This window comes from Mycteria americana, chromosome 10 (genome assembly GCF_035582795.1).
Source record: "Mycteria americana isolate JAX WOST 10 ecotype Jacksonville Zoo and Gardens chromosome 10, USCA_MyAme_1.0, whole genome shotgun sequence".
Taxonomy (NCBI): domain Eukaryota; kingdom Metazoa; phylum Chordata; class Aves; order Ciconiiformes; family Ciconiidae; genus Mycteria; species Mycteria americana.
Window position 1 is genome coordinate 5,624,063 of NC_134374.1, and position 20,950 is coordinate 5,645,012.

The 20,950-nt window shown below is 49.5% G+C and overlaps 1 protein-coding gene across 8 annotated transcripts in view; it reads right to left on the reverse strand.

The window, feature by feature from the left end:
• Positions 1 to 20,222, reverse strand: part of SEPTIN6 (septin 6) — a 31,966-nt gene extending 11,744 nt beyond the window's left edge. For all 8 annotated transcript variants that reach the window (XM_075513348.1, XM_075513346.1, XM_075513352.1 and 5 more), the window contains exons 1-5: positions 20,112 to 20,222; positions 13,204 to 13,318; positions 5,379 to 5,574; positions 4,051 to 4,237; positions 3,651 to 3,812 (exon numbers count right to left, since the gene is read on the reverse strand). In XM_075513348.1, the coding sequence (XP_075369463.1) occupies positions 3,651 to 3,812; positions 4,051 to 4,237; positions 5,379 to 5,574; positions 13,204 to 13,318; positions 20,112 to 20,138 (687 nt within the window). In that variant the 5' untranslated portion in view covers positions 20,139 to 20,222. The remainder of the gene's footprint in view (positions 1 to 3,650; positions 3,813 to 4,050; positions 4,238 to 5,378; positions 5,575 to 13,203; positions 13,319 to 20,111) is intronic.
• Positions 20,223 to 20,950: the final 728 nt, after the last annotated feature.

Sequence of the window (20,950 nt, forward strand, 5' to 3'; positions counted from 1 at the left end):
GGTCTCTGCCTCTCCACCAGCCGCAAACAGGCCTTGCATGTCCCTTGGTGTCCCGCTGTGCAGCCACTGTCAAGCAGCCTGACAGGGAAGAGGGCAAGCAGAGACCCCAGGGCTGAGCAAGGGCCACACGCCACCGTCTGCTGCTCTGGGAGGAACCGGAGACATCACACCGCGGGGACATGCTGGCTACTGCCAGGCACTTGGTGGGCTCTTCACCTACTGTAGGTCAGGCTCCTCACCACAGGACGTGCTGGAACTGGTCTGTACCTGTGTCCAACTGCTGGAAACTCTGAAACACCCCAGATACTAAACCCCACAAAGGCTACAGCCTCCTCTGCAGGCCTACACAGTGCTATTTCCAGAGGAAAAGCCATCGCAGTTCCTGTCCCCCTCCAGGACACAGGATCAGGTGAATGTTTGCTAGAGGCAATGTGCTCCCCACTGGTGATCCTCTCCTCCACAGCCCACCGGAGCTGCCCACTTCTCTCCTCTTCCAATCCTGCCGCTTCTGGGTGAGAACTTCCAGACCTCCCTGTTGGCTTCTTTGGACTGTCCATGAGGAGCATCCCATGGTCAGCTTCTCCCACAGCTGTAAATGCTTTTTGTTTACTTCGTATCCAGATCTCCAGGAGAGTAAGGGAATTTCCAAGGGACAAAGCAAGCGATGGGAGCAAGAGGAGCAACCTGAGACAGTGGCAGAAACACCATGCTATGGCCACACAGGCACAGCCTGAACCTTGGCCGTCCATGGGCCCGGTTACCCTCAACAGCAGAGTCGCTTCCTCCACCAGTACCAACTGTTCGGCTGCTGTCTTTGCCAGGGAGAAAGTGCTGGTGATTTCCTTCTTCCATCAGCAAGGAAGTTCCAGCTCCCACCATGTGGGACAGCTCATGTAGCTGCATGTGGTTTCATTTAACTAGCAGGTGCAGGGAGAATATTTTCTTCAGTAATTAGACTAATTCATTCAAAATGGAAAAGCCAATAGGGAGTTGAAAGAATATGAGAGCTTGTTTTTCTTATTTGATTTAAGAATAAAACCCAGATGGGAAGATACCTCAAGAATTTTGGACAGTGTTTTCTCTGAACTTGTAAATACATGCTCGGTGGGATTCTCAAAAAGACCAAATCAATTTCAAGGAAAATCAGGCATTTTGTTCTGAAGATTTCTTTAATCTGATTATTTTCTAAATACTTCACTTGATGCCTTTGTTCATGGGTAAATACTTTTGTTTCTGATCATGATGGCACAGATTTTAAATCCTTCAGTTAATCAACTCCTGCCAGATCAGGCAATATTTTCTCTGTTTAGTAAGCCAATTTGCAATGCAAAATACTCTGGAAAAAAATTCCTAATGCATCCAGCACAAGTGGATATAATAAAGTAAAATGCATATGAAATAGTGAGTTTGCATATTTTAAAGCCTAATTTTACTTTTCTTGTAAAAGATGCAGGTTAAGATGCAACTAATGCAGGTTATAAGCAAAATATTAAGTAATCAAAAGACCAGTCTCAATTTTCTCTGTAATTAAAAAAGAAAAAAAAAAGTAACTGATCCAGAGAAGTTGCTGGTCAGCAAGAAGCACCACTTAAGCATGAAGACTGCATTTATAACCTTTCAAAGATGTTGATCTGTAACAGGCAAAGACAATGAAGCTTTCTGTAGAGAAGTACAGACACAAAGGTTAAGGCAACTGATTTAAATCAAAGGTTCCCACTCCTCAATTTTAAACATGACCAAAATCGGCAATTTAAGTCACAAACCTAAATCAACCCATCCTAGCTCTTTTACTGGTCTCAGTCCCTCCACAAGCTCATCTCCTGACCTGAAGCATAAGCAGATTTGTCTTACGTTGCTAATAAAATCAGTCTTTGGATATAAGTTTTCCAGGTCTGCAAAAATGCCTTGATCAGATTCAGATTCTGGCCTGCTTAGTCCCCATAAACCTGGTAATTATGATTTATATCAGTTTAATGGAGGATTTAAAGAGTTGATCTCTCTGTGCAGCAGCTGACACAACCCAGAACATCTATGACCCCAGACAGCATTTCCCTTCCCAGGAGACATGTAAATCACTGAAAGGAAAGACGAGCAGAGGTTTACTTCTGCCCTCGGAAGGGCCAAGGGGAGAGGACTTCTCCCTTTGTCATCACACCTCCGGTTCCTTGAGGATGGAGTGACGTTGAATCTTCGTTTCCTGGAGTAACGGTAGTCCTGCTCAGTGAGAGCACCAAGCACTGAGAAAGACGCCATCACAAAACTGCTCTGACCAGGAAGCCACCACTGACAGCTCTTACGGTATGACAAACTTCATGTTTCTTTCAGGCCTCTCCACCTCACTCTACAACTATTAATATTAGATCAAGAGACGACACAGAAGCACATCAGCTAGACCTGTACTTCATCAACAGCAGTTAAGCAAGCAACTTCCCCTACTTGCTTGCCCCTAAAAGCCTTCCGGAAAATGGGAGCATGGTCAGGATACGCTGCCAGAGGGGCCAAAGGACACCTTGCTCCGTCTTCAGGGAGCCACAGACAGGCACCCACGATGCTGGGAACACCAGAGCCAGAAGGAGCACCTGCAGGCACCTCGAGACATGCTTGGGCCCATTTGTGTACTGTTTTTCACACGTTGCTGGTTAAGCTGTGTAACTCCTTGCCACAGGATCCTGGAAGTGCCCGGGGGGGGGGGGGGGGGGGGGGGCATCAGGTGATGCATGGGACAGAAATCTAGAGACACCCTCGTGCTGAACGTGGTTAGAGGCTAGGGAAGTATTTGGGGGAAGTGAAGCATTGTACACATTCCCTCTCTTCTTATGTACTCCAAAAGTGACCAAAAGCAGATGTTTAGGGAAGAGAAGAGCTCCTTCTCTTAGGGAAGGGATGTTTAGGGCCACTGGGCTGGATGGGCCTCTGGTCCCACCCTTGTGTTTTATTTCTCACATCAGCACTTTATTGTAGCTCAAGGGAAGCCAGTGCTCTAACCAGCCTTGTTGTATCCCCCTGTCCATCCGTTCTGGCCAACAGCACCAGAGCCAAAAGGCCAAACCAGACCAAGGACCCAGCTAAGTAACTTAATCAATAATAAAACAGCAACTCAGTGCAGACAAGAGTCCCAGAGCCGGCCAGCTGAAGGAGCTCTGCTGCAAGGACAGCCACAGGCAAGAGGAGACACCCATGGAGGCAGGGCTTCGCATGAAACACCAGCCCAGGAGAGCAAAATTGTTTGGTGTGAAAAATGCAGGGCGAGGAGCAGAGAGGTGCATGTCTGTAGACAGCCTGCCCCTCACACCAGACAGATAATACCCATCTGATTAATTCATAACCCAGGACTGTCCTTGCCCTGCACACCCAGGCCTTGCCATCTGTCCCATTTCCTACATGTCCCTCAACAGATATGCATTAGGACAAGGAAGGGGTTAAAAGACCATATGTTTTCTGACTAGAAAAGCCCACCAGAGAGGCAGTAGCCTACCACAAGGCTCTGCTAGCCTAGGATGACACTACAAGGATGGGATCCCTTTGAAATCCTCTGGTTTTAAGACACAAAATAAAAGGGAAAGTGGATTTAAGAAGCACCCCAATATGGGCCACCAACCCCTACAGTGACAGTGCTGTTCTGGGAGAGGAGGAAGTGCCAAGTCACTTACATTCATTGTCCCATTTATCTCCGCCACTGATTCATCGTCTGTTGGGAACTGGTAGATCTGAACACCGTTACTGACCAATTCGCTTGTGATTTTAATTTTAAATTTGGTCAGCTCGCTCTTGGAAATGGCATCAGATTTGGCAATGATGGGAATGATGTTCACCTAGAAAGGAACAGAGTGGTAAGAAGCCCTCAGCTTTGCTCCAGGGAGTTTTTCCAAGTCTGTATTACAACTTACAAAAACTTAAAAGTGCTCAATAAATCTACAGGATTTATCTGCCAACCCAGTCATCTTCACTAGCATAAGGGCTATTCAAGCTGGGGAGATGTGCCCTGGAAAAGCAGCAGCCTTTCTGCTACGTGCCTGGCGAACCTGCCCAGTAAGAGTTAAACGTGCCTACCTTGCTGTCAAGCTTCTTCATTGTTACCAAGTCCAGGGATTTCAGTGAGTGGCCTGTCGGAGCAATGAAGTACAAGCAAGCGTGGATCCGGGTGTCATGGTAGTTGTGCAAGACCCTTTTTATCTTCAGTTCTTCTTGCAAGTAGGCTTCAAACTGAGCATCAATGAACTCAACGATGGGCTTATAGCTTTGGTGAAAGGGGGAAAAAAAAAAAAAGTTATACATCTCACAGTCAGAGAAGTAAACAGACAGTGCTCCTTTGCTTGCTTTTAAGAAACAAGCTGCTTGTTAGATTTCACTTCCCAAGATCAATTCTCTCAATCTCCCTTCCTCCCCACCCGTAAGAAATTTAAAAGTTGCACTACTGAGAAGGAATCTTACGTCAGACTCTAGCAGCCTGTTTGACAAAACACAGTACTGGAGATTCAGCAGAGGACAGGCGACACACCATCCTCTCCAGGGAAAGTGGACTCTCATGCTTTCAAATGTGACGGTGAAAGACTTTTAAAAAGAAGGATAACGTAGACTCATTTGCAGCAGTATGTAACCCTTGCTTGCACTGAGGGAGCAAACAGCTTGCTGCTCTCACAGCCCCGAGTCCTGAACGTGGAAGACACACCTCCATTCAGTACTGCCTTTGCCCAGTGCTCTGCGGCAGGAAATCCCTGCAACTCCCTTGCAAGGCCATCTGAAATACAGAGCCTGTCAGACTCACAATATAAAGGACATCTGTGCACCTTAAACAAAACTGAAAAGAAAATCTAACAGACCTGCAGCAAAGCAAATCCCATCTGCAATGCCTCTGTGAAGATGCACCTTGGAGACAGTCTGGTCGAACTGCACACCCCTTAACCACCACGCTCCAGCCACGCTGGGACATGAGCTGCCAGAGATACTTCCCCAGGGCATCTCACTGCATATTTATCGTGCTTCCTTTGGCAACATGGAAGAGCCCTGCCAGAAGCGGCCGTTAAGCCAAGCGGTCACTAGACCACGCGAGTGGTTTGGTCGGCAGCTTGTGGTCAGCACAGCACAAGGAAACAAGCACAGATGCCCTGGAGCCCTCCACTCTCCCTACCAGATGAATTTGGGCAGAAGGCTGCCAGCAGGGCAGATATTGCTCTGACAGCATGAGAAAAACTGCTTTGACAGCTGGAGCAGTGCTGACACACCACAGCCCCTGTCCTCTCTTCTACCTGTCCCATCCCAAAGAGATGACAAGGACAACCCATAAGAAGGAAGGAGGAAAACTTTACAGCGCAGTCTGGCCCAACTAGGGCACAGGAGAAAACCAGGTCATGATATAGCCTCTCTCCCCCTTCACTCACCTGTCCTCTTTGTTGATCTGATCCCCAAAGCCCACTGTGCTCACAATAGTCAGTTTGAGGTTGACGTTGCTCTCCTGCAGGTCGTAGGTATTGGATTTCAGCTGGACCCCAGGCTGCGAGTGAGATGCTGGATCACCTTCAAATTTCGTGTTGAAAAGTGTGTCCATGAGGGTGGACTTACCAAGGCCAGTTTCCCCTGTTGGAGAAAAAGAGAGTTGAAATGTTCTGTTGAATATTAATATGACTTGGCCTTTCAGCTTCCAAACATTAACAGGGGTGAAATTGTAGCAGATGAAAGCAGATCTCATGCTCCAAAGGGATCCTCTGGCAAGCAGAAAGCCATGTACAATGGGAGGTCTGTATTCCGGGCAAATTACATTTCACAGTCTAATTGCCATTAATATCGTTAGAAAATAGAGATGAAAAGAAAGAGGTGAAAAGGCAAAGGAGAAAGCATCGTTCAGATCCTGCATAAACCCACAACTACACTACAGAAGATGCTGTTTTCATTAAAAAGTGGGAGGGGGAATGGGGGTCATTGCCATTTCCAAAAAAAGATGCTCCAGATCAATATGCCTCTAATAAGCAGCCACTGAAATAGCCTCCTTCCGTGCAGAAACACTGAGAGTTGGTTCCAGTCCTACAGCAAGTTGTGCAGTTGGCTTCTTGTACCCACAACAGATTGAGTTGGGGGAACAGCCTTCTAGACTGGGAGGGGACATTTTCTGTAATATCTGGTTTCCATACCTTAGGGGCTACACAAGCTATACAATACTCCAAAATCTGCTTCCAAAAGTTCTGCAGCATTGAACTGCTATTTGGATTCCATCTATCCATGGGGAACTATTTTCTTGTCTGGAAGGAAGAGATAAATCCCAGAGACCAGTCTTAAATTTGTTTTAGATACATCCCAGGAAGAACAAAACAAATCCCTCCGTGCACTCATTCCGCAGGGCAGCCTCCCTTACCGCACTCTGACAACGGAGCCAGCTTTCTGAGCTCAAAAGGATCTGACTTTGTGCTAAACTCGTAAGCAGTCTGGTTTGCTGCCCTGTGAAGGCTGTTGTGTTTTGGGGAAACAGCGATTTCTGAGCTGCCCAGCTGGCTTTTGTTGGAACTTCAGGAGCCGGCCGAACCCCACCCACTGCGAAGGCTGCTCCTCCAGCCTGCTGCAGGACCACAGGGAGACTGTGTCTGGCTGAAGCAGCCTTCCCCTCCCTCCCCGAGCCCTCAGCTCCCAACCAAGACTTCATCATTTTCCTACTTTGCTCAGAAGAAAAGAGCTTCTTATTTTTGTAGGCTTAGAGCTCTGCAACAGATCCAAACTTGCATGAAATGCCCAATTCAACAAGGCGAAACTCCTCCCCATCCTCCCCCATCCAAATCTCCAAGCCTCACCCCTGCAAGCAGGCAAATTCCTCTCTCAGCCCCTCTCTCAGTCCCTCAGAAGAGACTTCTCTCACTCAAGGCTGAAGTACATGACAGGCAGGGCAGGGCAAACATCTACTGCTCTGGGAACTGAGCGGTCTCGGATTGCCAGGATTATATATCAAGAATCTTTCCAGAGGCAGCAAGATTCACTAACATTTGAAAGTCAATGTACACCTTGAGCTGCAGAGCTGCCTGGGAGCCAGCTAAGAGCTTGTGCTCCATCACCGATTGATGCCAGCTACGACTAGAACAGCCACAAATCCAGCTGCTCTTCGCACCAATCTCGTTTGCAGTCCAAAGGGGAGAAGAGGGAGTCAGCACTAGGAGCTGGCGTTGCTGCAATCCCTTGTGCTACGTTAATGCATCAGCCGTATCTACAACACCGCCGACCAGTGTGCACCGCCAGGAGGAAGGGAGGGAGACCCAGCAAAGCACAAGGTTATCTCTGTCGCTGGAGGAACGAGCTGGACCATCCAGAAGACACATGGCCGATCACAGCAAGCCTTTCATTGACCTGGAATGCCGTAGTCTGGGCTTTTGGGGTATCATTTGCCCCAAATGGGGAGCAGGTGCACAAAACACAGCAGACCAGAGCATTGCGACAGTTTGGACAGGGATTTAGAGATGTGACTGCAGACAGCCTGCACAACCCGCCGGGCCTTTCTCAGGGATTCTAGGAAAACAGCAGTGTAAAAGAAGACAAAAATCTAAACAGCCAGAGAAGGATGCAGCATTTCCAGAGCCCCTGCCAAGGGATGGGTGGGACAGAGCAGGGAGTTGGCTGCCTGCCTGCGAATGCCAGGATCCCTGATGGGGCGTCTCAGGACAGGGGAGCTCGTCAGCCCTGGGGTGCGGGAGCATCGCCCACACACCGGCCTGCAAACCCCCTCCTGTGCCGCTGTCCTGCACTCTCCATCCCACAGCCTGGCAGGCCCCGGAGCAGGGTTCGATCCAGCAACCCATGCCCCAAGCCTCCAGGGCTGCAGGACAGGGTGACAGGGGAGCAGGAGCAGTGACCAGGGCAGGGAGCTGCTCTCTGCAGCAGATACACAAGGTTGCGTGTAAATCATACAGGCTTCCGGGCAGACAAAACACCCTGTAAGCCACCTCTCGTTTCTGCCTCCCTCCTTCTTTAGGGTGAAAAGTGTTCATGTCAGGCCAAGACTATTCTTAAACACATCCTGAACCTGCTAATCATTGCCTACTTTAAATCAATCTAATGTGTTGTTTCCAGCAGGAGTGACTTGAACTGTCAGAGGGGCCAGGAGAGGTGCATAAGAGATGTGGGCAAATTTTTAAGATGGAACATGCTTTTATACTCCATCTCATGCCAGCTATGCAGGGCCAGCAAAGGCAACTTTGAATTCACACACTGAGGTTTTCCTTTTGGAAGGGGAAGATCCAAACTGGTAAGGCATTCTTCCATAGGCGGGAGCTACCCATCCAAACACCTACAACTTTGTGTTTAAAACACAAAACACCCAGCCACTAACACGGCATCTCAAATGTGAAGTCTGCACACAGAAATGATGTTCAGCCAGCAAATACACCCATCCCTGCACTATGTAACCCCACTAACACAGCACGGCATTAAAGCCTGCCAGGGAAGAGGAGGATGGAGGAGAGAGGAATGACTGTCTCAGCTAAGAGAAACATGACCTTAACACTGATGGAGTGACATGAGATGGTAAAAGATTGAAGATGTTAACAAAGTGCTTTGCTGTGTTAAATATGACCAGAGCTAGGAAGTAGTGCTACTCTGAAGGGCAAAACAACAGAAGGGAGGATTTCTGAATCTCCCTGGGAGTTTCTGCCTGACACAGAGGCAACTTTCTGCTGGCTGGAAGATGTAAGTGGTGCCAACTGCTTCTTGCAAGGACAGGAGTCCAGATGGAACAGATGGTCTGATGAAAAGGACAAGTAGTCTGTGCTCGTTCCAGCCGACAGCGCTGGAATCTTCTCCAAAAAGCAGAAACGATGAATGGGGATTAAGGGAAGCAGAATTACCGTGGAAAAAGCAGCGGTGTATGCAAACTGAGTGAGAGGCGTCCTTGGCAGGGAGATTATTTCCTGATGTCAGGCTTATAGGCACACATGTGATTTGATCTCCAAAACTGTACTTAAGGATTATGCAATTCGGCAGTGGTCTGCTCTCCCAAAGCAGGGCTGACAAAGCGCTGTAGGGAGGACAGGGCAGGGAGGGCGACCTTTACTGTTAGAGTTCTGCACCAGGAAGCTCTGACAGCTACTGAAAAGCTGTAGCATTGTGCCTTTCATCATGGGATGGATTTTTGCTGTTAAATTTGATGATTTTCAGAGACATGAAAAAAAAATGGCAAGATACACCACACCAGTCAGGCTCTGGACATGCAGCAACCCTACACCACTGCCCGGAAGGCACCATCCACTCTTAACACCCAACAGCCTGGCAGGCTACAGACACTGTGCCGGGCTCCCTGCACCTCCTCTCGGTCTACTGAGACATGCTCCCTGCTCCGACTGCACGTGCACGTGGCATCTTCAGTGCTTGATGGAAACGGTTCATCAAATCCCTCACTGATGGAGCAGTGGCACCACTTGCAAAAACACAGCTTGGACAAGCACCACTCTCCTCCCTTCAGCTACTCCACAGAGATCCTCTGCCCTGGGACCAGACTGCGCTCCCTGTGTTGCCTGGGCAGGACTTTGCTCACACTCTCTGGGGCTCTTCAGCTGGTGACCAGGCAGAGCCCATGCCAAAAGACAGCAAGTACCAGTGCTGCAAGGAGTGAGGGATCCTGCCATTGGTACCACCAAGTGACAGGTCACGCTGTGAGGGCTACCCAACACCAGCTATTCTGGGTGAGATGGAGATGAGGTGAGAGGTGGAGGTGAGGTGATACCATACCTGTCTCTGACACTGGCCAGCAGCTAAGGTGGAGGAACAGAAGAAGCTGTGCCCACAGCAAATGCTCCTTCCTTTGGGAAGCTCCCAGCTTCCCAAACCTAAAACGGGCATCTTTGTGCTTGAATGCACCTTCATGGCTTCTTCCTTCCACAGAAATTTTGGCATCCTAAGCACCCTGTAGCAGTAAGCTGAATTATACACCACAAAAGCTGTACCTCTTTTTTTGTGCCTGGCAATTTAATTTGCTTTTCACTAGTACATAAATGAAACAACAAACAACTGCTCGCTGGCCCCCTTCTCCACATCACTCAGGATTTAAGAGGCCCCAGTCATATCATCCTCAATCGACTATGTGGGAGGACAGAGGAGCCCTTGGAGTATTTCCCTGTTCAAAGGCATGGAGCAGCTTTCACGAGAGTGCCCTTTCATGAGAGAGCAACACCTGTCCTTCAGGAGATTAACAACCGTGGCTCCAGATATCAAATAATTCAATCTTAAAGAAAATGTATACGCATGCACAGCCCTTTCATGTGAAGAAATGGGAGCTAATCCAATGTAGCAGGTTTGTTGAGACAAGCCCTGAGGCAGCTCAGCTTGATAAGGCCACCTCTCACGGAGAGAGGAAAAAATAGTTCTTTTCATCTGAGAGGCGTACGGAGACACCGCACGATTTGCCCATCACAAGGCAAAGGCTGGGCTGCGGGGGCAAGAGGAGCAACATGGGCTCACAAAAGATGCTAAAGCGCCTTGGAGGACTACCCGGTTCCCAGCCACCACCGTCTGCCTCCGGGGACCAGCAGCGAGGGGGCAGGAGGGGGCTGAGAAGACCGATCGCTTTTCAGTTGGAGAAACCCTGTTCTTTCCTCAGCTGGTTGCACCAGTGACCACAAAAACAACCACTGGGCAATTTGCAGGCTGTACAGCTCATCACCCCACAGAAAGCTGCCTGCTGGAGAGCAGACGGCAGGTCTGCACGAGGGATGTGCACATCCCTCCCTTCCCCAGCCGGTGAGAGCTCCTGCATGCCAAGGGACTCACTCATTTGGAACGAGAGACCTCAAGCAGTTGTGGTACAGCCCCTGGGAAAAGAGAAGGTATTTCTGCCACAAAATAGCTGTTTCTCATTGCACTGAATAGGCTGCTTAGAACAAATCCCCTGCAAATCCCGGGAGAAAGGGAGGAGGAAACTCCTGCTTATAATGGAATACGAGTCTAATGCAACTATAACCTACCCTGGCCAAAACTGAGAAAGTTTATATTAAAAAATGTCAGTCTATTCTTCTTCTTTATCTCCCCCATCTCACTGAGAAATACAGTCAGCACAGAGTGTCTCAGCCATTAAATACTTCTCCAGCCTTTGCACCAAACTAAGAGGCAACTAACATTTTATCATGGAAGCTTTAGGAAGAAAATAGTTGTGCTGAGGAATAAAATATCAGAGAAACCATCCGCAACCCCTAACTTCGTATGAGAGGTTTGCTCATTTACTCTATCTTTGGCTCTAGTCTCAAAGGGGAGACAGCTTTCAGCATGAGAAGAGCTAAAAATTGCTCCACTCTGGATGTGCTGCTGAGAGTAATTTCTGAAGCTTTCCTTGGCTCCTCCATCGGGAGCTGGAGGAATCGGTGGCTCAGGTCCAGTATGGCGCAGAGCAAAATTGTCATTGGATTTTTCCTCCAACAGATGCCAAACAGCTGAAATGTGGGGGGCAATGAAACGCCTTTCTAAGATGCTTAGTGGCCTATGGGATCAGTTTACCTACTTGTTGTTCTGTTGGCTCCAATCCTCATTTTCTCCCTCTTCTTTCAATTTTTCGCCCCAAACTCCTGCTGTACAAGTGAGATCCAATGGAATAAATGACTGATGGACTCTGGGACTTTTTGTTTTCTTTCTCCAGGATGTTTAAGAGTTTAACTTTGTTATCGCAAGTTAACAGAGGCACCAGACAATTCTTAAAAGACATTTTAAAGCCTGACCTCCTCAACTCAAGATCTGCAGATCCTTTTCTAATGAAGCTTATTAAATTCTTCTATAAAGTTTCTTTATTTCGAGATTGACCATGTCTGTGTTATTACTATTCATAGAAGACTGACATTAATAACTAATGTGCATTGATCTTGGCGAGTCTGTGTTATTCAGATCAACAAGCGATTAATGCATTCTATTTCTGTCCTGCAAAGAGGAAAGCAGAGGCACTCAACCCCTCTCCACACATCAAAGTGAACATATAACCACAGGAGGCATCCACTGCTGCACCTATAACTTGTAAGAAAAAAAACTACGGCAGCTCGATAAATGCAAAAGGAAACACTCCAAGACTTCAGTCTTTGGGACAAGAGTTTCACCAGGTCATATCACATTCGTGTACTGTGGAAATCACCTAGCGACTCAGCCTGACAGTGACCTCCACTTGTCAGCAAAGTTTATCATCTCACAGGAACGCCATTGTCAGGGAAAGTTTTCTTCTCAGCTCCATTTAACAGGCTCTGCTCCCCTCTCCCCACTCTACTCCCCTTGTCTCAGACTTAACCCTGTCCTGGGAAAACACCAGGTCCACACCATGAGTGGATCTCTCATGGAAGGGGACAGACAACCTTTGTGCGGGTGCAGAGCTGACCACCAGCTAAGATGAGTCCCCAGGAGGTATCTGCAGCTGCAGCTCTCCCCTCTGTCATGCCAGGCACCGCTGGGAGCATCTGCAGACAGGGCTTACTCCGAGCAGCCATGGCCACACAATAACCTCCTGCTCCCGGAAGCAGAGCACTGGCATCAGTAAACCAAACTAACTGTCCTATCAGACAATTATTAATTCCCTATTATTAATTTCCTTATCCACCTTACCAAACTACCGTACCAAAGCCATACAAGATATTACTTCTGTTACCCGGGAGTACCTCTGAGGAGGGACCGTTCAGGATCCTAACCCTGGGGAAGACCTGTGAGACAGGCAGACGCTGCAGGGACAGACACCAAGTCCTACTACAGCGCCAGGCCCCAGCTGAGATCCATGCCACATGGCAGCTTGGATAATCGTCTGACCAGCTAAGGCTTGGCCAGACACTATTTTAATTCAAGTATGCACAGAAGGGAGGAGAAAAAAATAGCTTTTAGTGATTTAAAACGAGCATGACTGGTATTTTGTTAAAATAATTATAATAATAATTCAATACCTAACCAAACAAGACCTCAGAACAAAGTTCTCTGGCACGAGGACCTATTTTCTTTTAAAAACATGAAACTGAAACATACTAGGAAAATAAAGATCATAATAAAAGCCTGGGATTTTAGGCATTTTATTTCTATGGTTCACTGCTTGGTAGCAAGCCATACTGCATAAACTCAGCAGGGATTTCCCAGGGCACCAGTAAATCTTGTTACTGAAAATAGACAGAACAGTGGGGAAAATTTAAATCAAAGCTACCTTGTTAACTCTGCCACCTACAAGCTACATCCAGCTGCAGAGAAGCCCTTTTCAGCAAGAGAACTTCCCAAAATGGAAATACTCACCCACACACAGGATGTTGAAACAAAACCCATGATTAACTGACTTATTAACCAGCTGGTCAGGCAAACTGTCAAATCCTACGTGTCCGGAAAGTGGGACAGTGCGACAGCCTTCACCCTGAAATACAATGAAATAGTTGTGTCATTTTCAAGCAAAATACACTTATCTGTATAAACCCTTAAGACCTCCCAAACAGAATCAACTGCACAGTCCAAGCAGAGATTTGCATGTATACTGTAAATCATACACTATAAATCGTGTCAGCGTGCTTCCCTCTTCTCCAAAACAAATCCAGACAGCACAAATAGAACATTTCATTTGCCACACATTAGAAGGTAGCCCTGTTAGAAAAATATTAAACGTGCAAAACACATACCCAAACACAGCTGCTGAAATAAAGAAGCAGCAAAACATTTGTTTCTTGAGAAATTATGTAGACACTCAAGTCTGACCTTATACTGAAAACAAAAAGAATCCCCTGTGCAAAGGACTGTATTAATAATGCCTCCTCCTATAAGCCTATTACAATTCACTTAATGTGAACTGTAACTCACATGGAATTCACGTTCACAGCTGCAATTACAGAAACTAGCTAGGAACAGTTAGGAAAACTGTACCTACATCTAGTAACTGAACAACCCAAACACACTGCCTCTGCAAAGCTCAAGTGCTGTAGCACAGAAACAGCAGAGAATACAGTCTTTGAGCTACCAAACACAGCAATATCTTCCATATTGTTGCGAAGATGAAAATCTCAGACTGCAAACAGCAGCCTGTCCAAATCTATAGAACGGCCATGAGCACCAGAAAATCAGGGAATCATTGAAGGAAGCTGCAAGGAAGATGCTCGCATGGGCAAGTGGCCAGACCATGCAAGGTAGCTGGTCTTCTCCAGCTCTGAGTGTTGCTATCCAGCCTTTGGAACATATCTTTCAAAGCTAGGAACTGAACAGAAAGAAAAGCTGAGGAAAAGGTGTCCAGAACTGAGCTGCTCATAACCATGCAGCCCTGCCAGAAGGGAGCCTGCACAGGGGTTTGGGAGCGGAGGTACCAGCGGATGGGCCGCTCCTGCCCAGCCACTCAAACGACTTCGTGAGAAGCTGCTCCCACGCCCTGCTCTCTCCTGTGCCCGACACCACTAACCCAGTCTCCCCGGCCAGGCGTCCTCTTTCTGCCCTGGGAAGCAGAAGGGTCAAGCTCCAGTTCCAGCTCCTGCTCACGCTGTGCTCCACACCCAGCACGGCCGCTTGCTTCTGGAAGGGGGAGGTCAGAAATTTTCACCTGGCCATTGCACAAAGGCCTATGTATGCCAAGGCACTCTGGGTTCCAAACCTGCACAGCAGACAGTAACAAACTACATGCAGAGGCTCAACCTCAGAAATGGCATCATGCAAAATGGAGAGTTGGTGCTAACCCCGTGTATTTGTGTGTACTGGAAAGTTCCCCTCCTGCAGCCCCCCGGAAGGGTACTTCCCTGTCTGGAGCGAAGGCTTTTCTTAACAATGTATTTTAGCGTCAAATACAGAAAATTCCCCTCTGGCCTTTCAGGGACATCATCAGTTTGCAAGAAATACTACAGTCAAAAGGCAATAGTTCATAGGGTGTAATTTTTAACTTATACTTAATCATGTTTTCACATATCTTGAAAGCCTCTTTATAGAGACAGGCATACTGGTTTTCCCTCTTCTGTTAATGGCACTGGTATTTTAGGCTAGGAAAACATCCCCAAGGACTACATTTACCACAGTAGCCTGTCAGAGTACGATCACTTGCCTTGTTACTGTTTTCCTGGTGTGGGTTTTTTTTCCAAATATGAGGCTCCAAATACACTTAAGCCATTAACCATATTTACCACCCTGTGATGTGTAAATATGTTTCCCCTTAGCCATATTTTGTGTATTAGTCTGACTCTTCCTGCCAAGATGTTCACCAAATATGGCGCTTTATTAATTCCTGAGCACCTTGCCTCCAAATGACATGCTCATCAGGAAGGCACTCGAGTTCCCCAGCAGATTCTGTTTTTGCCTTCTGAGGCTGCAGCTCCAAGGCCCAATAATTCACAAAAAAACAGCTAAAGCAGAAGCAAGGGAGACCATCAGGCACGCAGATTTTGCGACGACACACCTAAACTCTCCTAAACTGCTTTCACCAAAACAAAAACCCAGCACTGGGGTATCTCATGGCAGTGTTTGATCTGCAGCGAAGAGTGCACCATGGCCCTGGTGAAGAACAGATGGGTGGACAGAGTGCGCAAAGGCGCAAGAGAGAGCCACGGGCAGACTCCTCCTGGGGAAGGAGAAATATCAAGTGTATTTTTAATACTCAGCCTTAAAACTGCACCGTTGAAAGACTGTTTGAACACTACTCTCCCCAGGAAGCGTGGGCGGGAGTGTAGGCTCTCATTAAGAACAAATCTTCTCCTCATCCCTAAATATACGTGTGATCCAGATGGAACAAAATAAACGGTAGAAGTTAAGCCACTCTCGGCTGAGAGGAGGCATTTACCATCGCACAGAATTCAGCCTGCAAGTCATTTCCTGTAGCCTCTTTTTCTAGTCACCTGTGGTTTTACAATGCAGTTAAACCACACTTCACAGCTGCTACAGGCCAGGAAACAAGTACTGCAAAATCTGATTTCCAGTCACAGCAGCTGAACCTTCATGTTAAGCACATAGCCATGAGGTATATTGTGCTACTTTGGCTAAAAATCCAAAGCCTGCTTGGCCAAGGCATTGAGAGATCAGATGCGGTGAAAAAAAAAAGAAGAAATAATGTTGTAAGGTCAGACTGGTTTTGACACACATCAGAAAGTTGTCAGCAATTACCAAACCTGTGGAGAGAAAAGAAACATTTTCTATCTGATCCACCAAGAAACAGTGCAAGTCACCAGTCTTCATGCACCGAGTGGTGTCTCTGTATCCAGAACGCTGCTATATATAAACAGCATCATCATAAACAACATATGAACACAGTAATTAGTCATCCTGCTTGTGCATTAAATGTAGATTTGGATTACCTTGCTCAAAACCGAAGGAGAATATGTTAAGTTTATAAGCTTTTTGCTGAAGAAGTGTTCAAGAGCTATCTTGCATTATTTATCTTCAAAAGCAATCTTTTAGGTCAAATTTAAAACATAAAGAGGTACCAACGAGGTAAGCAGGGTTTAACTATTGTCTGTGTGAAGGCTGTTTCCACAAACATCAGTGAGTGCTGGATGGCTGAGCGTCCTTCCGTACTCTCTGTTTTAAAGTTAACATCTTCTTGGAACAAAGACAAAGGCGGGATCTCTGGGAAGCCTGTGTGAACACTGGCACCACACCAAGATACCAGATGCCTTTTTTCTTCCCCATATACACAGAGTGACCCCCCTAGTATAGAATGGGCTGTTGTTGCCTGGGAGGAAGCAAAGCGTGTTTGCCACAAACAAGATTAAAAGAACAAAAAGAGCAACGCGCTTTCTTGCTCCATTACCAGGCGGGGCTATTGCAGAGTGAAAGTAACGAGTAGCCACTTGGAGAGGTTATTTTATTTTTTCCATGTTTTTGGAGGATTTACACACCTTTTGTTAGGGCTTCTCCATGCCACAGAAACCACCACTGCCTACTCTCATTCTTACAGAGAACTATCAGAAATATATGGAAAATACAAAGATGTTATAATAAATGACCCCAAGCCTGAAAGCACTGCACATTAAATATTAGTTGACATAAAATGGGCAAGATTGAGACTCTAGGTGTTTGAATCACTTCAGGGTCCTCGGGATGAAAAAATGATTAGAGGAAAATCTTGCTGAACGTGTCTCTGCCTTGATCTGCTTTACACAACAAGTAGGTACAGCACTGTCAGCTCCCGATGTCCTCGGAGCCCCAACAGGCCATTACTGCTTTGTGAAGATAAAGCAGCGCATCCTCCCTGAGACACGCAATGGTGCTGCTCATTGCAAATGTCAACGCTCCATATTCAGGACAACTTCTGGTGGCCTGGACTAAAGGAACAATGAAAAAGGACACCATGGCAAAGGAAAAGCCTCCACTTGGTGATATTCAGGCAGAGCACAGCAAATGAAGAATGCTACAGCTCTGAACCCAAGGGACCCAGTGTCCAAATGAGGCCCGCACAACAAGAAAACACTCCCGAAGACTGCAGTACAATACTTCTTCTGCATTTAATTGAAAAGAGTGTTTCTGTTTAGGACACTGACAGCTGACATTTAGTACCTCCGACACAATTTCCCACCTCTTCCCAGATGAGAATTACTTCAAATGCCGAGGCCTTGGATTCTCCCTTCAGAGGATTTCCAAACCGCTGCAACAAACACAACAGCACCATCCCTCAACGAAAACAAATCAAACAACACTCACAGAGCTCCACCACCCCTGTCGATGCTCACAGCAGCCACCCCCCTGCCCCTCTGCCACCCCGTAAAGCTGAGACTCGGGGGGTTAACCCCTATACCTGAGACAACTCTTGTACAAGAAGTCAAATTGCAAAGCAAGGCAGAACCTGAATTCAGGTTTCCACACCACAGTTTTTCACATCATCTTTAAGCCACAACAACATCAGATCCCTTCTCATGACCTTGGCGTTATGGCATCCACTTCCCCAGACTGCATTTGGCTCTAATTAAACAGCAAATTACAGCAACACTTGTACTAATTACTTGTCACTTGTACAAGTGTGTAATTCTCTTACGCAATGAGAGAATTATCCAGCAGACAGTATAAACATCCTCCACAAGATAAATGCAAAGCAGGAGTGTAAAGTGTAGATAAAGACTTTGTATTTCTTTTCCTTGCTCGGCTGATAACAAATCGTCAGGACGCATATAAAAGAAAAACAGCAGAAAAGTGGGAGAGAAACAGCTCTGAATCAGCCACCACGGAAAGCAAGAAACATCTCACCAAAGCTCCTGACCATTGACCACCCTCCTCAGGCGCACTGCATCATTCAGCCATTCAACATTCACAAACGGTCAAGTGCTTCCGAAATCTCAAATTCTGACAGCTCTTAAGATTACATTTCTTTATGCCCCTGCCAAAGGGCTGCAGAAACGCCATGCTGTTTGGACACATTCCCAGAAGAAGTCTCCTCCAGCAATTAAAAAAATACGTGTCTGTATCAGCAGTCTTAATGATTTTTCTGAACTGTACTAGAAAGATGAGAGTTAGACAGTGCCCGGCAAGCCGGTCCTCTGCACCTGTCCTCCACCCACGGGGAGCAGGGTGGACACATCCCCTGTGGGTCTCAGCGTTTAAAACCCGCACCCTCCATGCCAGCAGAGGAGAGGAGAGGGGCCTCAGCTCGGCGGTGACGGGGCTGCCCTGCCTACCCAGGGAGGAGGGGGTTTCACCAACCATCTCCACAATAAATGTGGGTTTAGATCAAGGGTTCGTGGGGACAGAGGTAGGGTGGTGACCCCAACTCACCCACTACCCAGCCCCAGCTCTCGCATGTGTTTAACCCCGTCGGCACACACGGAGCAGCCCTCTGCATCACCAGGACATTATGGCTGACTGCTCCACGAACCATGGCCACGACCGGATGCCCAAGACCTGGGCTGACAAGTCATCTGACTGGACAAAGACATTTTCAATTTGCAGTACACTAATTTCATGTCCATCTCACAGCTAGCTTTCCCTTTTCCCTCCAAAGAGGCTGTGCTGTATCACAATTCATTCCAGGCCACTAGCAGATGTCTGAAACTCCTGTACATTATCTTCGGAAAGCCTAATGCTCAATTTCTTTAAAAGACAAGGGAGCAAATGAGTCACTTTACATACCTTGGCAGTCACATACAAGGCAAAGGGTATGTCCAGGAGGAAATAACATCATGAACTGGCAAGGAACGGCTACACCTACCCGTTCAACAAGACTGGGTCCATGCTAAACCTACTGCTTTGAAGACGAAATGGCAAGCATTCATTTCAAGTATTATTTCTGTACTAACGCATGGACACAGAAGTTGGAAACCCATCAAATCACAGACAAAACGCTTCCGCATGCAAATACATTAAAGATGCCTCCTTAGCATGCCTCCTTAGCTCTAACAAACGCAGAGGTGGCTCAACTCCCTCTGCTCCTCTTCTGGATAATTCTCCGCAGGCACATCGAGAGCTTTGTGCCGCGCTAGGAAGGCAGGCAAGCATCGGCGGCGGCAGGTGTGCCCATGGGCAGCCGGCAACGACACCGCGGGAGGACCCTTGGGGACAAAGCGCAGCGGGGATGCGGTGCCGATGTCCGGCGGGGCTCCCACGGCTCCTCCGCGGTACACGGTGCCGGACTGATGACCTTCCCCGCATCACGCACTAATGAGCACGGGATGACCGCTTCTCTGGGAGGAGAACAGCATCCCTGGAGAGACGAGGATGCCAAGGAGCGCTTTGCCCACTGCTGCACCCTGGCCTGGCGAGGGGCCCCCAGCCCAGGGTAAGGGTGCAGGATGAGGCCTCCCCAGCACGGTAGTCCGGCCAGCCCCGGGCTGCGCTGCGGGTCCCTCCGCGGCCGCGGCGGAGCCCAGGGACGGAGGGACCGGCAGGGCAGGCCAGGACTCCCGGGCCCACCCCGGTGCGGGCAGCCCAAGGTCGCCGGGCCGGGTTGCTGCCCCGCAGCCAGCGGGGGGGACCCCAAACCTTCCCTCCCCCAGGTAACCCCGGCTCCCCTCAGAGCGGCCCCAAAACCCCGATTCCCCCGGAGGCCGCCGCCGCCGCCGCCCCGGGCCGAGCCCCGGAGCCCGCGGGAGGCGCCAGGCCGGTGCCCCCGCAGCCCGCGCCCCGCCCGGCGCACCCTGACCCGGCCCGCCCCGGCCCTACCCGCCCCGGCCGGCCGCCCCGGCCATGCCAGGCGCTCCCGCCCGCCGCCCCGGCCATGCCCGGCCCACACGAGGCCGGCGGCGCCCGGCGCCCGCTCCCACCTGCCGCGCCACCTCGGCCGCCGCCATCGCTGCCAGCCCGCCACAGGGCCCGCCCCGGCCGGCCGGGCGGCTCCGGGCGCGCCCACCGCGACGCCGCGCGGGGGGGGCCGGCCGCGCCCCTGGCCCTGGCCCCGCCCCGAGCCGCTCCGCGCCCCTCGCCCCGCCCTGCCCACCGCCCCCTCGCCCGGCTCGGTCCCGCCGGTCCCGCCGCCGCCCCCCCGCTCCGGGAGGCGCGGGGCTGCTAGTCCCGTCCCCCCCCCCGCGACCGCCCACGATGGTGCAGCCCGGGCTGCGGGCGGGGCCGCGGCCACAGTGCGGCGGGGCGCGGGGTACGGCGGGTGAGGGGCCCTGGGGGCGGCGGCGAGCGGGGTCTGGGCGCCCGAGCCCCCGGCCAGCGGCTCCGCAGCCCCCAGACCCCCCTGCCACGCCCGCGGGCTGCCCGGCGGGCCGCTGCCTGCAGCCCGGCCGCGCCCTGCCCGCCACCGCGGCCTCCCCCGGCCCCTGCCCGCTCCCAGCACGGTGATGGGTTCCCCCGCACTGACTCCTCAGGGCAGGCCCGGGGGGACCCTGCCCGATTGCCCTGCGGCCCCTCCGGTAACACGGGCCGTGCACCTGGCCAGGACCAGGGCAGAGCCGTGCAGCACTGAGCCTGGGGCTTATGGTTTGGGTCTAAGGGCCTGAGGTCTCCCAGCCTCAGTGAATCACTTGCTATTTAAAATAAAACGTCTGTGCACTTTGCACACTTTCCCGGGACGGTTTGTGTTCACCTAGGAACCCGACTGACGGTGGCTGCGCCCATTCCTCTTCCACCGGCAGTAAAGCCCCTTCCCCGGCCCCTC